Below are 23,627 nucleotides of genomic sequence, written 5' to 3'. Positions count from 1 at the left end.
GGATAAAACAGAAACAGATAACTTATTTTTAGAACCGGGGGTCTGACGGTGCACACTCAGAGGTCAGCTTCCTGCTCCGTCCCGACTCTAACGCCACCAAGGTTTCCAAAATAAACTTCCGTTGTACTTCAGTCACACCTGAGAGCAGCAACGGAGACCGTAAACTCATCAGGAAGGTGTTCACTGAGCTCAGGTGAGCTGGACGCTCGTTTCTGTTACACTTCTATCCAATCAGGCCTCAGAGAGGTCGCCCCCTGCTGGATGCTAGGCAGAGCGCAGGTTGAGTTTGGCACCTGAGTTTGTTTAAAGCTGCTCTGTGATTGGAGGAGAGGGTGAGGTCAATGTCACGGCTCCCCTCAGAGGTCATCCAGCTGCAGCTCTGGCGGTACCGGGTCACCTGATCGTATCGGTAGTTGGAGGGGATTCAGAATGCACGCGCATGCACACACCGGTCCTCCTCCAGAGGTGCAGCACCCCCTCCCCCTCCACCCCCCAGCCTCTGTATGCGCCGTCACAGTGCAGACAGAGGTTGTAAACATGGCGGCGGACGGGATGGTGCTCACCAACCACGACCATCAGACCCGCGTGGGGATCCTCACAGGTAAGGACACCGTGTCATCACATGCGCTAAAACGCCTCTGGGCAGCGTACCTGTGCGCCGTTTTGTGCCCGGCTGCCTGCGCAAGTCGGTGTCACGATACGGGCTGTCTCCGCTGCAGAGCGGGCTAACGTTAGCCGCATGCTAACCGGGTTCCCCGAGAGCCGCGCGGCTGCTGGCGCACAGGTGCGCGTTTTGCTCTAAAGAGCGGGATTAACGTGTTTGTGTGTGACTGCGGATTAACGTGTGAGCACCGGCTGCACCTGTCAGCGAAAATGCGGCGCTCAGAGGTGTTTTATTCGCCGTGAAGCGGCCAGGAGTAGGGAGAAGGGCCGGGGAGCTCTTTCAAAATGCGAGACGAGCTGTGCGTGCTGCAGTGAGTGTCTACCAGAAGCCGTGCTTTTATTTTGGAGGTAACCCCGCGGTGTTCCGGTGTTAGTGGCTAGCTTGCAGGTGATATTTTGAGCAGTGTACCGTTACGGAGCCGACATGAGCTGCATTATTCATGTCCCTCTGCGGGTCTGACGAGGGCCTCGGCTCACGGTGGGCTTTTTTTAAGATAACGGGACCTCGCGGCTGTTTAACGGCCGAGGTTTCACCCCGTTAGTGTCCGTTTAACGCAGTAATGAGCGTTTTTCCTCCTCACGCCATTTAGTTCAACATTAAACATGAACGCGCAGCGCGGCACCGAAGCTGTAGCTGATGTTCGCACCGGAGTCGTGCCCGCGGGAGGACTGGGACCAGTGAACCCAGTAACACTGGACAGGGATGCTTAGCTAACTGAAGCTAGCATGGGCAGTCCACTGTGCGCCCAGCAGGGGGCGCTGTGGGAGGGCCCGCAGTGATTTCCACACAAAAACACGCTTCCCACAAATCCAGAATCAGTACTGTGAACTGAAACAAATCAACTGTAATGATCAATATTTTATTCACCGTGACGCTGATTTTTGCCCATAAAACACTAGCATTCGGCTAACATGTGCTGATTGGTGAGTTTTAGAATAGGAGGTCCTCTCGATGGCGTTCTTTTCCAGGTGATACCTCCTGTAGGTGTTAGCGTAGTTATGTGGTTGAAGTGTTTGAAGGTGATGCTAACTGCTGCTGGCTTCATGCCCCAAATCAAAATGGAGGATGTAATAAAGTGGCTTGTGGTGCTCATAGAAAAGTACTTTACTGTATTAAAAATCCGTTAAAATGTCTAAAAATACAACTGTATGTATTGTTTCAATCCTTTCTAGTAAAAACATGCTAAAGATTTCCATGAGAAAAATGTTTATGCCACGAAATGTACATTTTTGTTCTCCAGCTCCATCGAGCTCCATTCATCCAGGAGGAGCGTGAGAGTGCCCTCTATGGAGCAGGAAGAGAACAGCTGCTCTTTCATCCACCGTGCTTGCAGTTCCACGTTAGTGACTTTAACGAGCAGAGAGAACAAAGTTTGAACACACCAAATAACACAGACAACCAGAGCACGATACTGCATCGTACACCCTCTGTTGTAAGGTTCTACGTGTCAGGACATCAGAAAAAATTTGGTGTTAAAAATAAGAAAATACAACCTCAGATGAACAACACGTCGTACATTACACAGTAATTATTTAACAAAAAGACCAACTCCAGAAGTGGTTTAGCTCTTTCAGCAGCAGTGACCTGCAGTGATCGGTCTGCGCCATCACTGTGGACGAGCGTTGGTCGTTGAGGTCTGCAGCATTCGTTCATGCACAGCTCTCTGAGCTCTGCAGCAGCTCCGTTCTTTCCTTTTTCAGACGTTCTGTTGGATCTTTGTCCTGCTGATGACCCAGTTTGGTCCCAGCTTTATCTGTGGGACATCTGCACTCTGGTCTCGTCTCAGAGCACATCGTTCCTGTTCAGTTCCTTTGAGCACTGCACGCTCTGATCTTGTGGTGAATTTGCTGCATCCACTGCTGGGAGAATGTGGATCCACCCTGTTCTCTCCTATAGAAGCAGCGAGGGTCGAGGTCTCACACAGTTTCTGTACCTATTTTCCCGTAAATGAATTCTGACTAAGTTTAATATGTCACGTTGGTTTTTTTAAAGGTTGTATTTAAATCATTTGTCTGTCTTTTGACTGTGACTGTTTCTGCTAATATTCGTAGGCGAGCACTGATCAAACGTTTCCCAGTCCGGATGCTGACTCCTTGTATTTGAGTTCCTGACGTAAAAGAAAGTAATAAAGGACGAGAGGAGCATGATAAATAAAATTAAAAAAAACCTATGTTTTGGCGTTACTCTTCTCGTTTACTGTTGTCAGATTGGAGCTGAGTGTGAGAGTCTTTCCTGCTGTTATGTACACAAACGGTTTCAAACCTGCGAAGCAAACCACTGAAATCATATTGAAAGCCAGACTGAGCTGTGAATCAGGTGAGGATACTCGGGTAGAGTCCAGGAATCAGAAAACAGCAGGAGGAAATTAACCAAACAGCTGAAGTCGACTGACGTTGTCCCCCTTTGAAGTCCAAAGTCTGGATGAGGAAGATCAGGGCTTCCTGTCATGTGACGTGCGAACTCTCGGTCTATTCCTGGTTCCTCAGATGCGCTGCTCTTTGCTATTTCATTGTTTGTCTTGATCCGTTAACTCTGGACTTGCAGCGGCACTGAGCACGCCTGCAGGACGGCGTTCTTCTACAAGCTTCGTGGTTGTGAGCGAGGGTTTTTTGAATCTGCTGAGGTCTTCCCTGCCAGCTCCTCAGAGTTATCGGCCGTTTCCTCCATCTTCCTCTGCAGCACTTCACCCTGAGCGGGTCCTTGAAGGTCCGTCCTTCAGCTCTGACAACACGGCCGCAACATTTCAGTCAGTAGAGCTTCACGTGTAGCTCTTCAGCTGTCCCTCAGACTTCATTGTGGTTGTTGTTGGTCATGTGATCAGTGTAGGAGGTCTTTCCTGTGGCCGTGGTTTTGTTTGGACGCTCTGCTGGAGAGGACGAGGACCTGCAGGTCTTGTTTTGTCCTGCTGCTCTCAAACTCTGCAGTTGTTCAGTCTTGTTGGCACAGCGTTACCAGGCGTCCTTTGAATTTGTTGTTTCTGTCACTCTCATTTGTAAGTGCCATTTATTCTTTGTGATCACTCTCTGACTTCCCCTCAGAAATAAAGATTTTGTTCACACGGATGATGCTAACAACGACCTGTTCTGCTCACTTCCTGTTTTTTCATTTTAAGACTGGACGAGGATTTTGGCGTTTGTGTTCTTGTAACTTGTGGAGAAACTTCGATCCTCCAAAAAAACTCATCCTGTTGGTTTCCAGCTCCCTGTTTTTATCTTTGGACTCTGCTACAGCAGCTTTGCATGATTTACAGTTGATAATAATCCTTCTTTATCTCACACTAGAGTTGGATGTCTCGAGACCGGTCTCGAGACCACTTTTACGTGGTCTTGGTCTCGTCTTGGTCTCGACGGACTTTTGTCTTGGTCTCGGTCTTGGTCTCGCTGTCTCGGTCTTGCGCTCTCAAATCGACATAGTGTTCGGGAGATTTGGAGTCAACCATCAGCGGAGCGGGGGGTGTCTTACTGGGCTTAAGCCCGGGTCATTTTTTTCTGAAGCATGGGGTTTTTTGGAGTGTAATTTGTTTGTTAGATGCCTGACTGACAACTGTATAAAACAAAAACAACACACGAAGCACAGAGCGCACCGTCCTAAATTCCCCCTGATTTTGGTATGATCCGAGCTTTGGCACTAGGCGACTGAGCACAGCACCCATGTGAGCGAGGGGGGAGAAGCTGCTGCCTGCGAGTTTGCTGCAGAGGAGAGCTTAAGTTTGACCAGGTACCAACGGAAATCATTCGTACTGAACTAATAATGTAAATATGACGGTGTATCACAAAAGATTGATATCAAACTGATCACTTGGTTGCGTTACTTACTCTTCGAGTGGATCAACAAATGGATAAATAAAAAGCCGAACGACAATGCTGATTTTTTTTAGAGAGTCTTAGCTTACATCTCATATTTTCAGTTGTTACCCTCCACGGCTAAACAAACTCTCTAAATCGGTTTCAGTTGTGTACTGATGAACACAACAATGGACATAAGGAGCTTCTTTCAAAGAAAAAACTCAGGTAGATGTTATTTTATATATTATGCTTTGTATGTTGTTGTTGTATGTTCAGTATATCTATGCAAAACAAGAGGAATTTCAATACACAGCAGTATATTCACAGTTGAAACCAGATATTTACATACACTTTAGGGAGAAAACATAAAACCTTTTTTTTACTGTTAAACATCAATTTAGAGTAAACTTTTGTTTTAGATAAATAAATGTTGTAATGTCTTTTGAATTAGTTAAATGTCAGAATAAAAAGAGGGAGCTGTCTATTTTAATCACTTTCATCAAATGTAGGAGTACATATACACTAAGTTTATTGTTAATTAAGATTAATTAAGAAAACTCCAGATGATTCCATTCTGAGCTTAAGAAGCTTCTGATTGGTTAGTAGAGTCCATGTGGGTAAATTGGTGGCACAGCTGTGGATGCATATAAGGCAAAACACAGAGCCTGTTTCTTTGAAATGGGAAAGTTTCTTTGAAAAATCAAGAGATGTCAACCAAAACACCTGGAAAAGAATTCTGGAAAAGAATTGTGGAGCTCCATAAGTGTGGCTCAATTTTGAATACAATTTGGTGCCATTTACAATTAAGAAATACAGACAGTTTCTCTCTTTACTCTTAAAGTTAACAAATATGTTTTTTATATTTATCAATCTAAAAAAATAAACATTTAGTCTGATTTGATGTTACAATTAAAAAGTGTTTGTGTTTTTATCTGAAGAGTATGTAAATATCTGGTTTCCACTGTATATTTGTGTTTGGCTTGATTGTCAGCACAAAGAGGGAGAGAGAGGAACAGAGAGGGAGAGAGACGACGAAAATGACGACAGAACAGAGATGGAACAAGAGCAGGTGAGACACACAAGTTAGTCAAATGGTTGTTTGCCAAAAACTCATCAGAACATGTATCTCGTACCTATTGTATCTTTTTAGATAGCGTTTGTTACTTTTAAAATTCTATATTTATTAAGTTATGCAGGCTTGTTTGCTCAACAAGGCTAAATAATTATATAAACTTTTCAGAATCTAAATAGTGTACTTTGGTAGAATTAAAAAATAAGTGTAGTGCAGGTCTAAGATGATTTTTAGTGCTGCTATCATCTAGTTCTGATTCTGGTTCTGTCTTGGTTACTGTTGTAGTCCTGTTTTAATTCTGGATCAGTTCTGGGTCTGGTTGAATTGGGGTTTAGTCCCTGTGTCTTGATACAGGCCCGACTTTGTTCTGCCTTGCTGCTTAATTAAAAAACTATATATATATATATATATATATATATATATATATATGTATATGTATATATATATATATATATGTATATGTATATATATATATATATATATATATATGTATATATATATATATATATATGTATATATATATATATATATATATGAAGTCATTCTTTTTTGAACAAAGCTCAAAACAGAGCCTAATAATCTTTGTCATTTCTACCCCCACTTAATTTCCTTTGGCTGCTCAGCTCTCACACAGTGGCTCAGCTACGCTCCAATCCCTCCATATTGTGGCCAATCACATGCGAGGATATAGGATAATATCATTATGTGAAAAACAGAGAGGGTGAGAGACGCAACAGTCAAGTGGAGCATGCGTCAGTCCTTTCAGTGAGTGAGTGAGACAGTAGACAGCGGTGAGGAGGGCTGTGCGAAAGCAAAAACACATAAATATGCCCGAGACCCGTAAACGAAGCAGCATCTGGCTGCAGTTTAAAGACTTTTTTTGTCTCGGTCTTGGTCTTGGTCTTGTCTTGGTCTCGATACCCTCTGGTCTTGGTCTTGTCTTGGTCTCGATACCCTCTGGTCTTGGTCTTGTCTTGGTCTCGGATTAGGCGGTCTTGACTACAAGTCTATCTCACACTGAGCCTTGTGCAGCTCCTCGGTTCATCCATGTCTGAATTGAGCCGATTTAGCTCCTCCACCTTTAAGACAGCTTTGTTCTGATTGTCTGTGAAGGTTCTCAGTAGGGCTGCCACGATTACGTCGACTATCAAAATCGTCGACGACTAATTTAATAGTCGACGCGTCGTTTGAAGCTTTGTAAGATCATGAAAGACGCAGGAATAAGTAGTAGGATTTAAGAGTGTAATAACGGACTGAAACAGAAGGTGGCAGCACTGCATGTACAAGGATGCCAGCTGTTGTTAAACCCCGAAGAAGAAGAAGCTGTGTCCGGTATCGTAGCTGTGTCCAAATTCAGGCCGCATCCTTCGGAGGCCGCAGTTGAAGGCCGATGACGTTACAGCAACGCGGCGAAGACTGTCCAAATTCGAAGATTCCCCCAAATGTGACCTTCATTTCCCCAGATTTGAAGGATGGGTCGGCGTATCCTTTGTGGCACAACCTATCCCAGAATTCATAGCGCGGCTCAGCCAACTCCAGTTTCCAACAATGGCGGCAGCTAGTTAGTTTTAATATTACTCTTATTATTCTTTCTGTGTCACAAAATAAACGTTTAAGATATTTTCAGGCGAGAATGTAGCTGTGTAAGCCTCAAATATCTGCTCAGTTTATCAAGACACCACATATTTGTAAAAATGCTCCGAGGTTTTCGGAGACGTCTGTTACCCACTAGCTCGATAGCGAGCCGGGAACGGCACACTCCCGGGAAATCGTTTTCAGATCACCGCGGTCTTTCGCTACTCAGGGTAAACGTGATATACAAGTCACTTAGATAACCTGAAAATGTTATTGTTTGTCTTATTCAGTGTTTTATTTGTTCGTGAGTAAATCTGTTTGGCTGAGATTAGATTAAGTAAAACTTTCTTATTTCCCCGGGTGGGAATTAATAAAGTGTCTGAAAAACGTCAGACAGAAAACTGATTATCAGAAGTGTGAGATGCTCGAGAATTTACTCCGGTGTCCTGTTATATTTTAGATAGCAAGGAGTTTATTAAACCTCACAGAAACAATCTGCAAATGTCATTAAAATTGAATAAACTATCATCTTGTCTTTATTTTTAGTTAGCACATACCTTAAACACTGTAACAGAGCTGTAAGCTAATGATAGTTATATAAGAGCAGATGCTGCTGGTAGGGCTGGGCTATATCATACCGTTCATGGTACTATGGTGTAATTTTGGGCAACGATAGGAAAATGAAATATCGCGATAGAATATGGGTAAAACGCGCATGCGCAGTGCCTTTGTTTACATACGCATATGGCGGCGACGCAGAATGAGAAGAGCGAAAGCGGATCGTTGAATGAAATGTATGAACCAGAACTGGTTTGTAAAAATGCTGCAGTGGTGTGGAACTGGTTTAGCTTTCGTCCGTCAGATACACAACAAAGCACTATTTTTGGTAGCGCATGCTAGCGGGCCGTCGTTATTACCGTGTTGTTTGGAAAATACGGCACACTTAAAATCAATCCTTTGATTTTTCTGAAAGTCGACAGAGCCCCTTATAATCCCGTGTGCCTTATGTATGAACTCTGGTTGTGTTTACTGACCTGGAAACGATTTTATGTGCACGGCGCTCGAAAATCTGTCACATGTTTCAGTACGACTTTGCTAAGCTACGAAGCCGCACCGCTTGATGGATTGTCGGAGCATTACGGCTATCGTAGGCGGAGCCTCGCGGAGTGATACGTACTGTGCTTCAACATAATGTTACCGTATTCTGTGTGTATAAGCTCTTTTTAAGTGTTGTGGATATTATACATGGTTATGCTGAGGATATGTCGGCCAGTTTCCACTGGAAATGCCTTTTGGTTAAACTGTCAGCAAGGAATTTGCATTTGCACTGTTAAATTTCTATATAACTTTAATGCAGATAAAAACAGCTGCTTGTTTAAGTGAAAATACATTGATGGGTTTTTTGCACTAATAAAGTTGAGGAGTCGTAAAGTATTTTGTCTAGTGTCAATTATATCGTCAGTTATATCGTTAGCGCAAATTTTCAAATGTATATCGTGATAAATATTTTTGGTCATATCGCCCTGCTCTAGCTGCTGGTGCAATAAGCTGTACGTTTGACGTCCAATGGATGATGATCTGATTAGTCGACTAATCGCAAAAATAATCGGTGACTAGTCGACTATCAAAATAATCGTTTGTGGCAGCCCTAGTTCTCAGTCATCCAGGTGTCGTAGTCTAAGGAGCTTGGAAAAAAAGCATCTGGACTTCTTTAAGTAGCTTGAAGACGTTTTCACCTCTCATCTGAAGAACTGAAGAAACAACTTAAAGAAGTACAGACGCTTTTCTTTCCAATAGCCTTGGACCTTTGTTCTGATTGGCTGCCTCTCACAAACAGAGGGTTCAAACAACAGGTAGGCGGGGCTTCCGCAGCTGAGATGAGCATACAAGGGCGTCCCCTATTTGTGACATCATGCAGGTCCAGCCTGAGAGTTCAGAGCAGCCTTAGCTTTGGGCTCACACTCTGAGCTCAGTGTTTGAAACGTGCAGCACTGGAACACGAGACATGTGACAGGAAGTGAGGAGGAGGTGTGTGTGTGAGAAACCGTGCTGAGCTGTTCTTCCTCTGCAGTGAGCGACAGCTGCTTCAAGAACCTGGCTGAGGACCGCAGCGGCGTGAACCTGAAGGACCTGGTCCACGACCCCTCGCTGTGAGTCCTCATCAGCAGATCTGCAGCATGCACGTACACACACGAGCAGCATGACAGTAACTGTCATTGTGTCACTTCCTGCAGACTAGGAGGAGTCATCGCGGCCTACAAGATCGTTCCAGATGAGATCGACGAGATCAAGGTAATCCCCAAAACAGGAGTCCTTTTTAATATCTCTGTTTGTGCCACTAAAGGGAAACGATGGAACGCTTTTTCACAGACGTTTGTCTGTCAGTGGGCGGGGTCTTCGTGTAAGTGAGGTCGTCCGCAGCTCTCGTCCAGTCAGACGGCGGTAAACTGGTTTAAACCCACTGAGCATCATAAATACACGTTAAGGATTTGGATTGAAACAAATTAGAAATCAGTAAAAATTCTGAGTTGTGATTATTTGTAATCGTGACGTCTGCTCCACACGCACGAGCAACATGGCCTCTGTCTTTATGCATCGCTGTGTCCACGTGATCGCCACCGCCGGCATTTCAGACTGACACGTTTCTGTTTCTCTGATTCTGTGGCCGTGATTGCGGTGGCATTGGTGCTTTTATTTTGGCGGTGACGAGCTGCGTGTGTTTGCAGGAAACTCTGCTGGAGTGGTGCGACGAACAGGAGCTGAACCTCATCCTGACGACCGGAGGGACCGGCTTTGCTCCGAGAGATGTTACTCCTGAGGTACAGGAGGTTCGGAGGCGCGGCTCGACGGCAGACCGCCGTGTTCTAACTCGCTGTGGTTTGTCGTTTTCTAGGCCACCAGGGAGGTGATCGAGCGAGAGGCTCCGGGAATGGCTCTGGCCATGCTGATGGGATCTCTCAACGTCACGCCACTGGGCATGCTGTCCAGGTGAGCGCTCTCGCTGCTCATTGACCAGTCACTGTAACGTGGCGTGCGTTTATCTTTGTAAATTCACATCTGGATCTGGAATGTTTTGGGAAACTGTCTGAATTTAATGCGGCGGCACGTCGAGGTTTAACCCTCTGAGGTGATCAGCAGGTGTGTCAGAGGATGATGTCACAGCTGTACTCGGGTCAGTTATGGAGCTCCGATAAGAAGCAGACTGTGGCAGATGTTCCTCCCGAACCTCCAGATGTGCTCCTGCATTAATGGTGCCTTCACAGTTAGTCCTGTCACGTGACCATCTTAAACTCTCGACCTCTCTGGGAGGACTTCCTGTTTCTTCTGTTACACACAGGATTCTGATGAACGGTGCAGTTTAAGTTTGACACAGTGTGTTTTCTAACCTGCTCTGTGTGTCCTCTCCTCTGCAGGCCTGTTTGTGGTATTCGTGGCAAAACTCTGATCATCAACCTTCCAGGAAGCAAGAAAGGCTCTCAGGTACGAGTCTGACTTTACTCTGCTCGGTCTGCACCGCGTGGATCTTTGCACTGAACTCGCCGGGTGTGTCGTAAGACGTGACGATCCAGTCAGGTGGAGCTCAGCGTTTGTGTTATTTACCGTTAAAGTAGGAAGAGTTGAACTGCGTCATTATAAAACTACAGATGTTGGATACAGACCTCTGTGGGTGTCTCCAACCTTCTCCCTGACCAGCTCAGTCTGAGTGCGTTCAAGCGACGTCCTGAAACGTCGAGCAGCTTTTAAAAGTATAAGAGAGTCTGAAAATATAAAGTTTGAGTGTCTAAGCCCCCAAACGTGTGTGATCCACAGCTCTGAGTAACACAGGCTGAGTCAGGAGGACGGCGTGTCTGAGCTCAGACTCTGTGCACCAGTGAAACCAGTACACCTGTCACTGCAGTCCAGTTCACACGCATCTGTAAAGTGTGGGAGCTCATGGACTTCTGTGTCCCACTCGCTCCAGCAGTGAGTCAGACTGTTTACAGACAGGATTTGTAGGCGGAGCCAGGTGTCTCACCTGTGTGCTCTCGAGATCTGGTGGTTCTGTTCAGGTGGCCTCCAGCTCACACAGGAGCGGTTTGCGGCGGGGAGGAGAAAGCCAAAAAATGGCGGGGTGCCATCCTCAGTCTATAAAACTCAGAATGGCTGAAAGGAGCAGCTCGCCCTTCAGTGGCTGGCCCCTCCCTTACAGGTGGAGGGAGGAGTTCAGACTTTTGATATGCGCTCAGAGTAGAGCTGCTGCTCCTCCACATGGTCGGACATCTGACCAGGACGCCTCCTGGACGCCTCTGGCTGAGGAGGCGTGGGGCGGACCCAGGACAGGCTTGGGAATGACTTGGATGAGCTGGAGGAGGGGGCTGGGTTTGGGCTACTCCGCGCGACTGCTGTTCGTGTAAACGATCCGCTGTGGGTGCAGCGTCTGCTGTGAGAGTTTGACGCCATGACGACGATGATGATGATGATGATGAAACTTTGATTTTTCAGGAGTGTTTTCAGTTCATTCTGCCCGCTCTGCCTCACGCCATCGACCTGCTGCGCGAGGCCACGGTCCGGGTGAAATCCACGCACGCCGCCCTGGAGCAGCTGCCCTCCCCCTCCCCTCTGCAGGCCAACACGTACGCCAACACACACACCAACACGCACACCATGGAGCGCGGGACCCAGTGTGAGGAGGAGGATGACGAAGAGGAGGACCGGAGGAGAGGTCGGCACGCGCACAACCACCACCATCATCACCACCACCACCAGCACGGCTCCTCCCACATCACCGCAGCCGCCATCGCTGCCAAGGTAAGCGGTGCGCAGGCCGCACGTAGAGCGGCGGCGGTGCTGGAAGCTGCCAGATGAAAGTTTAATGATCAGTGTGGGGAAAGTGGGTCACTGCAGCAGCTACTGTACCACAGACGCATGCAGCGGCTGCTGCAGGACGCACAGGAATTACCGGGAAGCGAGCGCTCCGCGGGCAGGACGGGAGACAGGAGGCCCGCCTCCCAGTAGCGGAATGACATTTAGAAAACACTTCCTCCTCAGGGTCAGGCGGGTCGTTACAGGCTCCGCCCACGGGGCATTGCAGGTTCTTATAACTGTAGAAGAAATGAGCACCAAGGAAACTCGTTTTTCAATCCGTCGTCACGTTTAGATCCACAGGTCACGTGACAGAGCATCACGTGACCTGTGTCAGACGCTGTGAAGAAGTTTCCATCAAACTGGTCATCATGGCTCCTTTATAAAAGGAAGAACTTGTCAGGTTTTAACACTGAAGCTTTGTTTTTTAGAGAGGAGACGACAGGAAGTGATGATGTGAGGACAGTTTCGGTTCATCGATACGCGTGTAAACATTTAAACTCGAGCATGACCTCCATCGTGTTCGGGGTTACCCGATGCAGGGATGTCCAGTCTGGACTAACTGTTGGCTTTAGTGTTGTTAGTTTGTAGCGTTGCTCTTAAAGCCACACCCCCACGGTGACCGCGAACAGCTCCTGTCGTATCAGTGAATTTACAGAACGAATCCGTGTGTGTGAGCCCAGGTTTGAGCTGTGACGTGTGGAATGTTTCACTTCATCCCATCATGTCCTTCACCTGTGTGTGTGTGTGTCCATCAGATGAGCCATGCTGTGCTCATGGCTAAAGGGAGTCCCTACCTGCCTGGCCACACCCCTGTCCCTCCCACTCATTTCACCTGCTCCTCTGCCCATGACCATCAGGTGAGACTCCACACATGCACCTGTCCTCTCCTCTCATTGGTCAGTTCATTGTGTCAGTCACCATTCTTCATCAGCTCCTGCCTGAACTAGCTTGAAGATTATCTGATGCCGCCTTTTTTTAAGGTGGACCTACTATGAGTTCCAGTTCAACCTATGATAATAATGCTGGTAGTAAAAACAAATCAGAAAGTATTCAGAGTATGAAAGTAAAACTTTGCATGACTTCATTAAATATAGTAAAGTTATAAAAAGAACAGCTGATTGTGAGGGGGTCAGGGGTTATGGAGCAAGTGTTCAGCTTTGCAGCTTTAGGCTCCAATAAAACAACTGAAGGAAATCATTGGACTAGCATTATGTGTGTGTGTGTGTGTGTGTGTGTGTGTGTGTAGATCCCGGACTCGATCATTTCTCGAGGTGTTCAGGTGCTTCCACGAGATTCGGCCTCTTTAAGCTCCACCCCCTCCGAGTCACCCCGGGCGACACAGGCAACTTCCCGCCTTTCCACCGCTTCGTGCCCGACACCCAAGGTACAAACAAACCTTCACACATGCACACAGACAGCACCGCTAAGAGCTCGGCAACAAAAAACGCCATTCTGCATGAAACACCAGCTTTCCTGTTTGTGCTGTGTAACGGTCATAGAGCATGCCCAGTAGATGTACGCTGATTGCTGATCGAAGCCCTTTATCAAACAATGACAAGCACTTCCTGCATGATGAGAGCTTTTAATTACTTTCTTTATTTCCTAACCTCCTCCGTTCACTTCATAGAACCAGAAAAATCACATTTGATTCCCTGGCATAAAAAGCTGCAGCTTCAGGGCCGAGCCAATTTATGGTGAATAACAAACTCGTGTGTTCGACTTCATTGGAGCAGAAAAACGAGTATTCACAGTTAGACTTGGTTCACGTGCCATTTTCTCAAATATCAAATACTTTCTTATTGCCAGTATCTGAACAGATTACCATGTAATTTAAAAACACGCTAAGAAAAGTTTCTTCCTGTTTGTCCCGTGGCGTTCCCTAAGGTGCTATCCTGGGTCCTCCATTATTCCTTATATACTTGTTTTCTTGTATATGTTTCCATTTTTTTCGTTGTTATTGTTGTTGTTTGTTTTTTTAATCACTAGTATTTGAACTGATTGTAAAATTATTAAATCAATTACATATTCCCCAGCTTTCTGGTCACCTCTAACATGTTATTTAAATGAGCGCCACTAACTAATGTTAGCTTAGCAATAAGGTTAGCGAGTTAAGGTTAGCCAGCTACATGCTAAGTTGACTATGAAGTAGTTTGTGTGTGTTAGCAGCTAAGTTTAAATTAGCTACCATTAGCCAAAAACCTGCCAATGTAATGAATAAAGAGCTGTCTAAAATGAAACCCTAAATACAAACTGATCTGGGAGCTATATTGGTTATTTTCATGTTTCTTTGTCAGTGAATATTACAAGCTAATCCTTGCTAGATTCATGCACTGTAGCTAAGTCATAGCTTGTTGGCTAACTTTGTCTGCACTATGCCTGAAATGAATTAAATGCTAGGTGGCTAGCTTCCCAAAATCATTTACCTGTTAAGTGAACCATTGTTATAATTTACATTTTATATAAAAATATGATTTTTGTCAGAAATTAAATGATGTAACCATTTAAATAGATAGCAAACTAGCTTAGAGCGGGCTTGGTTAGCTAGCTGGCTGTAACTTAGCTTTACAGCTTGTAGCAGACATTTATAACATCCAGGTCAGGTGTAGTGTGTGTGCTGCTCAGTCAGCTGTTGGACAAACATACATGATGTACAGACCATACAACAGAGAAACATGACAAAGTAGGACAGTCTGTGCATGACTCGGCATATTTTAGATGCTAACAGATGGGTTTCTGAGGCTTTATGCCTCACCTTTTAATTTTAACTTGTGAAACAAACTTACCCCCCCCCCCCCAATGGTAACTATCGGTAACCATCATCACAGCATCATTAGACTGTCACAGATGAGCATCTTTAGGTCAGATTTGAATATCAGTGTCATTGCAGGTGTAAGCAGTGATCGTCCTGATTGAAGCTCTCGTTATGTGCATGAACTTTATTCAGGAAGTCTCGGGACGTGTGCTGTCTGTTGAATGGGAGTGAATGGGACTGTGATGGTTGGAAACACTCAGATCTATTGAGATGTCTTCAGTTGTGGTAATTTAAAAATAAATGACCTAAAAATGTAGCATCAAATTATGCTTAAATCGTCTCTGCAAAGCAGCCAATCATCAACCTTATGTACCTTTGCTTTTAGTAAGAAGACGCCGGCTTTCTGACCTCTGGCTTTAATTTGCTGTTAACATCAGCTAGGAGAGCAGAATTAAAGCTCTGGCTCATATCTGCTGTTTATTCAACGCTCAGACTGATCTGATGAGTAAAGTTAACCCGACTCGCTCTCTCGGTGCTCCTGAAATGCTTGAATGTTGCATCCAGAGTCATTGTTTATGTTTCCACATCCTGTGAATGAGACGCATGAAAAGAAAATGATTCTTTAAGATGATTTCAATCAAAATAATCTGTTTTTCTGCAGGTTCAGTCACGATGTGGCAGCAATGAGAACATACTGAGAGCCAGTGAGTTCAGTATGTGTGTCGTTTACCTTTAAAGCTCGAAAAAATAGTTTGCAGGTGTTTACAGGTGTGTGTGTGTGTGTGTGTGTGTGTGTGTGTGCGCACTCATAGGCCACAGCGCAGTTGACATCAGTAAAGTGGCGCGCCGTCATCGCATGTCGCCGTTCCCGCTGACATCCATGGACAAAGCCTTCATCACTGTTCTCGAGATGACGCCTATTCTGGGAATTGAAGTCATTAACTACAGAGGTGAGTGTGTGTGTGTGTGTGTGTGTGAGTGTGTGTGTGTGTGAGCCCTGCACGCCCACGTCCACTAACTTCTCCACCACAGAGCTGATGCTGCTGTGTTGATGGGAGAAGCACTTCAGCACCTGCACACGCTGTTTGAACCATGAATGTGTAAATGTTGCTCCACCTGTTTGACTTACGGAGGTTTTGGACCTGAAAGTCAATCCAGGCTTTTCCCCGCCGTCGGTCAGCTCGTCCGGTCAGCTCGTCCGGTCAGCTCGTCCGGTCAGCTCGTAGCCGCCCTCCTCCGTCGTTCCTCCACAGGCTGCGAGAACCGCTCCTCCCACAGAGTTCAGATTGTAGTGAAACGATGAATTTGTCCCGGATGAGCCTCTGAGGAAGTCTTCTCTCTCTGCAGATGGTTTGGGTCGAGTTCTCGCTCAGGACATCTATGCCAAAGACAACCTTCCTCCGTTCCCTGCCTCTGTTAAAGACGGCTACGCTGTGCGAGGTGAGACTGTGGGCACCGCCTCAAACATCTGCGTTGTTTTACCTTTTATCTGAACTGAAAGCTCTAACCGACTCATGTTTGACTCGTAGCTGCCGATGGCCCGGGAGATCGCTTCATCATGGGGGAATCGCAGGCTGGACAGCAGGTCGGCTCTCACACAGCAGCTTTGTGCATAACCATCATCTGTCAACCAGATTCTGTGGGAGACGCTGCTAACCTCAGCGTTATCTATGAGCGGGCTCATGGTACACACGCCATGATCGGCTCGGACCGTTTAAGTTCACGTATGTGCAGAATGTAGATCAGGATCAGATTGATGCACATCACCGTTCATATCAGCAGTGAAGGCAGACGACGGTCTGACAGAGCAGGAAGTCCTCTGCAGCCAAACGCTGGCGGAATAACAGCTGCAGTTCCTCTAACGTCCACTTGAGGCTCCAGAATTTAGAAAACTCGTCTCCTCCTGATTACTGTGAATTTCAACCTTGACTAAAAGCCTTATTACCAGATGATGTCATCGCTCGGTAAACTGTGCTTCCTGTGTTTTCAGCCCACCCACACAGTGATGCCAGGTCAGGTGATGAGGGTGACGACCGGCGCTCCGATTCCCTGCGGAGCTGATGCTGTGGTCCAAGTAGAAGACACGGAGCTGCTGAGGGAGTCTGAGGATGTAAGAACACCAGGATGAAGGTCGATGGCGCTGTGCGTGAGCCTGCTGGCTTTACTTCCTGTTCGTCTGTTACAGGGCACCGAGGAGCTGGAGGTGAGGATCATGGTCCAAGCCCGGCCCGGGCAGGACATCAGGTGAGAGGAACGCTTCTCAGGTCGTGATGTCAAACGGGTGAAGGAGCAGCGTAACAATTTGGTGCTTTTGTGTCCACGCAGGCCGATCGGGCACGACATCAGGCGAGGGGAGTGCGTTCTGGCTAAAGGCACGCACATGGGCCCGTCTGAGATCGGCCTGCTCGCCACGGTGGGAGTGACCGAGGTCAGCGTGCACAAGTTCCCCGTGGTGGCCGTCATGTCCACCGGGAACGAGCTGCTGAACCCGGAGGATGACCTCCACCCGGGGAAGATCAGAGACTCCAACCGCTCCACTCTCCTCGCCACCATCCAGGAGCACGGATACCCGACCATCAACCTCGGCATCGTCGGAGACAAGTGAGCGCGTTTCCCCACCTGTCGCTCCAGTCTGATCATTTCCTGTTCTGACATCTTAAAAAAGCTCCACCCCCCAGCACGGTGCAGTCAGGGTTTAATCTGTCATCCACCGTCTGAGGTCCCTCAGTGGGAAAGTCCGACCTCAGTCTGTATCCTGAACTTCCTGTGACGCCCGTGTGTCCTCTCTCTGCAGCCCCGACGACCTGCTGTCAGCTCTGCACGAGGGAATCAGCCGTGCTGATGTCATCATCACCTCAGGGGGCGTGTCCATGGGAGAGAAGGTACAGTAACTTCAGTAACTTAACTAACTTCAGGCCACGCCCACCTGCTGACGGTCTCAGCTGCAGTACCAACTGCACGTTCGCTCAGGAAGTGAAGCAGGACTGGGCGGACTTCTTCGCCGCTGCTACAGGAGGTGTGTCTCTGTGGAGTGAGACCGCAGCAGGTGGGCGTGGCCTAAAGTACCTCAGTGTAAAGCTCACTGATGGAGTGACGCACTGAGCAGATGTTCTGGTCGTCAGTGTGCAGGAAACCTGACTGTGTGTGTCTGTGATCAGGACTACCTGAAACAGGTGCTGGATATCGACCTGCACGCGCAGATTCACTTTGGCCGAGTCTTCATGAAGCCAGGGTAAGACGGAGACTTCCTGCTTTAGTCCAGAACGTCACCACAGTCACACCTGTGAGAAATACCTGAGAGCTTAAAGCTTCAGGCGGCTGTTAATGAGCCTCAGCTGTGGCTGCACGTTAGTCTGTTCACTGCAGTCACAAATGTTTCTCTGATAGCTGAAGGACTTCCTCACTGCAGGTACTCGCAGTACTCACAGTACTGCAGGTACTCGCAGTACTCACAGTACTGCAGGTACACCTGGCAGCTGATACCTCTGCCTCTGCTCACGCTGCTGTGTTTCTGTCCCTCAGTCTTCCCACTACCTTTGCCACAGTCGACATCGACGGGACACGAAAACTCATCTTCGCCCTGCCAGGTAACATAATAACCCTGCTGTGTAATTCACCTGCCTTTGAAGCGTCCTCGGGTCGTCTCCACAGACGCCTGTGATCAGTGTCACGAAGCAGGAAGCTTGAGAGCGTCCTGAGCCCAGACTTTAACCTCCAGAAAGCTTCAGTGCAGGCTGAACGTCAGCAGCCTCCAGAGACGGGCTGAGAATTAGCAGTTACTACATGTACTGTATTGTGAAGTACATGTACTGTATTGTGAAGTACATGTACTGTATTGTGAAGTACATGAAGGAGGAAAAGAAATGAATACTAATCAACAGCTGACGCAGACACTCTTGTTTCGTATTCGTTACAGGAAGCATCTTAAAATAACTCCTCACAGCTCCGTGAATGTTCCAGCAGCGCCTCATCGACACTCCAACGACCACGTTTATGACATCATTCAGAGGCTGCTCGTAAACGCGCCACATCATGTTATCGAGCTTCTGCACCATCATCACATGTGGTCTGTTTATTGTTTCCAAGGTAACCCAGTGTCCGCTGTGGTGACGTGTAACCTGTTTGTGATTCCTGCTCTGAGGAAGATGCAAGGCATCCTGGATCCTCGACCTACAATCATCAAAGCGAGGGTAACGCACGCACACACACACACACACACACACACACACACACACACACACACACACACACACACACACACTCTGAGGTCGTGCTGTAACCCTGCTGCAGGCGAAGCTGAACCGAGTGTTTGATGCATCACTCAGGTTAACACATTATTGTTGTAGTAACAGTAACAGCAGCGTTTGATGGACGTCTGCTGTTCTTCTCTTCAGCTCTCCTGTGACGTTAAGCTGGACCCCCGGCCTGAGTACCACCGCTGCATTCTCACCTGGCATCACCAGGAGCCGCTGCCCTGGGCTCAGAGCACAGGTGAGCGCACACACACACACGGTGTGTATCGTCAGTCATTGGTGTCTAAGCGCTGCTTCCTGTTTCCTCCTCGCCGCGGTAAACTCTTCTCGTCCACACGATTAACTTTATTGATCACATCATAAAGATGTTGCACACGTTCATACAGCCGTTCAGCTTCCTCACTGCACTTGGCCCAAATGAGCCGTTACGCTTGTGTCCTGTAGCGCCGCCCTCAGAGCTTTACATCAGCTCGTCCAATCAGGTTTGTCGTCACCGGCCGCTGTGACGGTTTGTCTGCTCTGAGTCCAGCTCACGGATACTCGCTCCAAAGTCTCTGAACCTCCCAACGAGGACTCATCTCCAACCGGCTTTCTTGAAGTTTTCTCCTAAATTCATCGTGCGTGTTCCCAGATACCCGAGGCTTCCGCAGAGCGTCCAGTGACGCGACCGCGCACACCCGTCCATCGCGCTGGCTCTGTGGTCGACATCAGTCAGCTGATTTATGTTGTTCTGACCGCTGCCTCGGTCAGTGTCCTGTCAGTCATCTCACTTGGGTAACGCGACTGACCACGCCCCCTCCTCCCTGCAGGTAACCAGGTGTCCAGCAGGCTGATGTCCATGCGCAGCGCCAACGGCCTGCTGATGCTGCCCCCTAAAACCGAGCAGTACGTGGAGCTGCACAAGGGAGAGGTCGTGGACGTCATGGTCATCGGACGGCTATGATGCAGGTACGGCGGCTCCACGGACGCACTGAGCACGTGCGAAGCGTGTGCTTCCTGTTAACGCTTCTTTTTCTCTCCAGACTGAAACGTCACTCGCTACCGATTACCATGGCAACGCCAGGACTTCTTGTCTGCACAGGAAACAGCCGGGGTGGGGGGCGGGAAGTGGTGCATGTCTACCTGGTCGCCATTAGCTGTGATGTCATATGCAACAGCCAATCGGAGCCAGCGCAGGCTGAGTCCTCATTGGTCTGCTCTGAGGAGATCACTGTATTTCAAAGGAGAAAAAAAATGTGAAAAAATATACGAAATATGAGATTTATTCTGTAATATTATTATTATCCTGATGATAATGATTATTAATATTCTTAATTAATATTCTATTTATTATTATTATCATGGTTCTGACTGAATATCATCATCTTAGTAGTATTCATGCCCTCTCCTCTCCTCTTCATTTGCTTTGTGCGTTTTTCCCGGGTAGATTAGAGACATAGAGACCCTCCTCCTCCTTTTTCTACCCTCGCTCTGCTCTGGCGTCCTCTCTCCTGCTATAGAAACCTGCCGTTTCACTACGTCTCCTCCTGGATCACACAGACTCCAACATCAGCTAAACACGGCTGATGAAGACGTCCTCCGAGTGAACCTGCTCACGTTGTTTGTGCCACTGAATATTTTCTGCCAAACAACGAAAAAGAAAAGAGAAGAAGCTGCAGGCGTCCTCTGGTGTTCCTTTTTTACCTTTCTGCAGATTCAACCCTCTCAAACATCTGGAGACATCTCAGCGAAGCCATGAAATCGTCCTCGGTGGGTCAGCGGCTCGTCTTTGGGGCGCCGAGCGATTTCTCCGCTCCGATATAAACGCGATAAAGACGTCTCTGATCGCGGTCGTATCAAGGCTGCGCCACGCTGGCGGTTCAGTCCAACCCTGCGTTCAAGTGGTGTTCGACCAGAGTGTGACGTTCATGTTAAGGAAGCTCCAGAACGTCTGGGCTCACCTGGAGTGACGGGCGCCATTACATGATTAATCCACATTTGCGTCTGGAGCTCTGGGATTCGTCCTTTCACTCGCTCTGATCAGGCTGTCCAATCGGGAGTCTTTATTCAGATTTTTACCCACGACCGCACGTGCAGGAACCGACCGATTTGGCGAGTTCGGAGAACAGATGCGATTCCCGGTTTTCCCATCTGCTTGCATCACTTGAAGGCAGGGTGTCACATTCAGGTGCTTGTAACTACACCACGTGTATTTTTGCCATGACGGTGTTAAGGTGCTCGTTATGGTCGGTTCGAGGCTGTAAATCAAAACGTCATCTGACCGCCGTTCTCTCCGCGTACTGTATGAGCGTGCAGAAACCCTCCTTTGATAGTTCGCCCACTACAAACGCAGAAGCATCCGAGCTGCTGGCCGTAGATCCTGCTGATAAATGTTTACCGGTTACCAACAACCAGAAGCGTCCTGTGAGCTCTGAGAGCCCCAAACCGCCCACTTCCTCTCATCCTTCCCGTTGAACCGGTTTTCCTGCAGCGCAGTGTGTGATGTGTAATCTAGAACCAGCTCGTATTTACCCAAGTTTCCCAAAGTCCATGTTGGTGGTAAAATGGGAACACGGTTCTTCCTGCTTTGACCCGTTTTCCACCGATGTGGTACCGGGGTGCTACTTCATCAGATGTTAACCAATAAAAAGTGCCACAAAACCACTGGCACCTCAAAATCAGCGGTCCCAAAGCGCCCATTTCCGTTTCTGATGCTTGGCGTTCCGGCCTGTGAGACAGAGTCTGGTTTGCTGCATCCACACCAACAGCTCTGCTTCGGAAATCAGGTGGACAACTCATCCTGTTACGACCTTTTTCCAACAACTCAGTGCCGCCGCCTCACCCAGACCCCGGGCCTTTCTGGGTTGTCCCGTGGTTGGATTCGTGGATCAATGGTGGGAGTGGGAACTGCACGAAATTTCTCTTCTTACTACAGACGTTACCCGGCTTGTGCTACCTGATGTTCTGGCACTGCGTTTGTGGGAAAAAGGATCCGATTCTTCCTGTTGGGACGTCTTTTCCACTGGTGTGGTGCTGCTGCTAAATCTAGAAGCAGGTTATTGACTTTGCACTGAAATGACAGTTTCCCAAACACTGTAGCCCACAGTTGGACTCAGAGGTTACCACTGATTGGCCGAGGCAGCTCACAGCGGAGCTTGGTTCTCAGCCTGTTCTGGGAGAGAACCCAGGCAGAACCAGCTCTGTAACTTCTTCCTGTGAGGCGCTTCGCCTCCACTCTCAAAACCAACCAAGAGCCGGCACCACGTCAGTGGAAAACCTGAGTTAAATATGATCACCCAAACCCACAGGTCAAAGGTCAGGCGCTGCATTCAGGTCATACTGGAGTAACTGCTCTGTCTGATTTTAACGGTACCGACACGGCGTCCTGAATGCAGCGTGGCTCGTTGTCCTGAGTTCCCCCCCTTCTTGTCACACCTGCATGCCCATAAAAAAGGGGCGTGTCTTTCTCTTTGGGCAGGTGTGATTCCAGGCGTGAGAGTGTGGTGCAGCACCTGGGCGGGGCTTCTGATCTGACTAAACGTGACGCTGATGCTCTGGTGCCAACACTATCTTTAAGTCCTCTGGCTTGGTTTCCAGAAACTTCCCAGTTACCTCAAATGCACCGTATATATACAGCATATATGAGTGGCTCGTGCTGCGTCCGTGTCACATGGGAATGGCGTGATGATGTTTGGCTGTTCGTTCAAAGAAATTCCTAAAATAGTAAAGAATGCTTGCCGTTCGGCAGCTCGCGTTTACGGCAGCTCACGTACGACACAAACGCAGCATCAGCGCGCGTCCTGCCGCCTGCCCAAGGAGGACCAATCAAACCCAGATAGATCCATCAGAGCGAGCAGAAGCAGGTTGTTGAGAAACTGCCTTTGTACCGAGTGATTCGTAACACTGGGCTGAACTCAGTGTCACACTGCACACACTATAAACTATGACCAGCACTTGTAATGAAGCAATGACACAGCATTCTACTACTACTGTATAAATATGATGAAGAGGATGTTTTTCTGTAATATTATTGAACCTGAAGATGAATTAATAAAAATAATCCTGATTATTCTGTAACTGCTGTTTGCCTTGCTCGCTTCATTCATAACAGCACTCGTCTGAGAGCGCGTCACGCTGTGACTGGTAAAACGTCGCATCCTGTCAGTGTGAAGAGCTTTAACTGCACATTTAATCCCTCAAATAATTTAATCTAAGAGAAAAGTGCTGTTTTTCTATATGATAACACAATGCTGATGTAGGAAATGAAAGACCTCTGTCAGGTGTAGACTTAAAGCAACAGCTCTGGTCGCTCATTTCCCAGATTCTCAGTATTTATAAATAAAGTTTTGCAATAAATTATGAAGAAATGTGAACTTTTCAGATAAACCATTGTTAGTCCCACATGTATGAAATTTTTTTTCAGAACATTAAAAATGTTATTATGATGAAATATTTAAAAATAAGAATTTTTCTAAGATTATTTTCCCATAATATTACCTTTTTATAAATAATGAGTACTTCAGGCTTCCATACTGCATGTTTAAAGGCAGGTAGGAACCATCCAGCAGGAACCTTTTGTTGCTGCGCTCGTTGTTCTCCTCACCTGAACATTCGTCACATTTTTCTCTCAAATATAAATTTTTATTCGTGTTTTGAGTTTAATAAAAATTATTGATTTTAATAACTGAATATTAAGCTTAGT

General features: G+C 47.3%; 1 protein-coding gene across 5 annotated transcripts; it reads left to right on the top strand.

Annotated features, from left to right (window-relative positions):
• Positions 1–303: 303 nt before the first annotated feature.
• Positions 304–23,002, top strand: gphna (gephyrin a). 5 transcript variants are annotated; one of them, XM_085142379.1, is made up of 23 exons: positions 516–601; positions 9,168–9,246; positions 9,331–9,388; positions 9,823–9,915; positions 9,990–10,084; positions 10,510–10,576; positions 11,579–11,884; positions 12,697–12,798; positions 13,188–13,325; positions 15,355–15,397; positions 15,506–15,643; positions 16,041–16,133; positions 16,223–16,278; positions 16,684–16,803; positions 16,879–16,937; positions 17,019–17,294; positions 17,488–17,575; positions 17,852–17,925; positions 18,216–18,280; positions 18,780–18,883; positions 19,088–19,184; positions 19,756–19,894; positions 19,969–23,002. In XM_085142379.1, the coding sequence occupies exons 1-22, from the start codon at positions 538–540 to the stop codon at positions 19,887–19,889; spliced, it is 2,349 nt and encodes a 782-aa protein (XP_084998505.1). In that variant the 5' UTR covers positions 516–537; the 3' UTR covers positions 19,890–19,894; positions 19,969–23,002. The 5 variants fall into 5 exon arrangements, 3 of the variants coding, with proteins under 3 accessions (XP_084998503.1, XP_084998504.1, XP_084998505.1); XM_085142377.1 differs by lacking the exon at positions 12,697–12,798 and having other exon boundaries at positions 304–601; XM_085142378.1 differs by lacking the exons at positions 12,697–12,798; positions 13,188–13,325 and having other exon boundaries at positions 304–601.
• Positions 23,003–23,627: the final 625 nt, after the last annotated feature.

The sequence above is a fragment of the Neolamprologus multifasciatus genome, chromosome 19, assembly GCF_963576455.1.
Source record: "Neolamprologus multifasciatus chromosome 19, fNeoMul1.2, whole genome shotgun sequence".
NCBI lineage: Eukaryota > Metazoa > Chordata > Actinopteri > Cichliformes > Cichlidae > Neolamprologus > Neolamprologus multifasciatus.
This window is presented reverse-complemented; position numbering and strand designations above follow the sequence as displayed.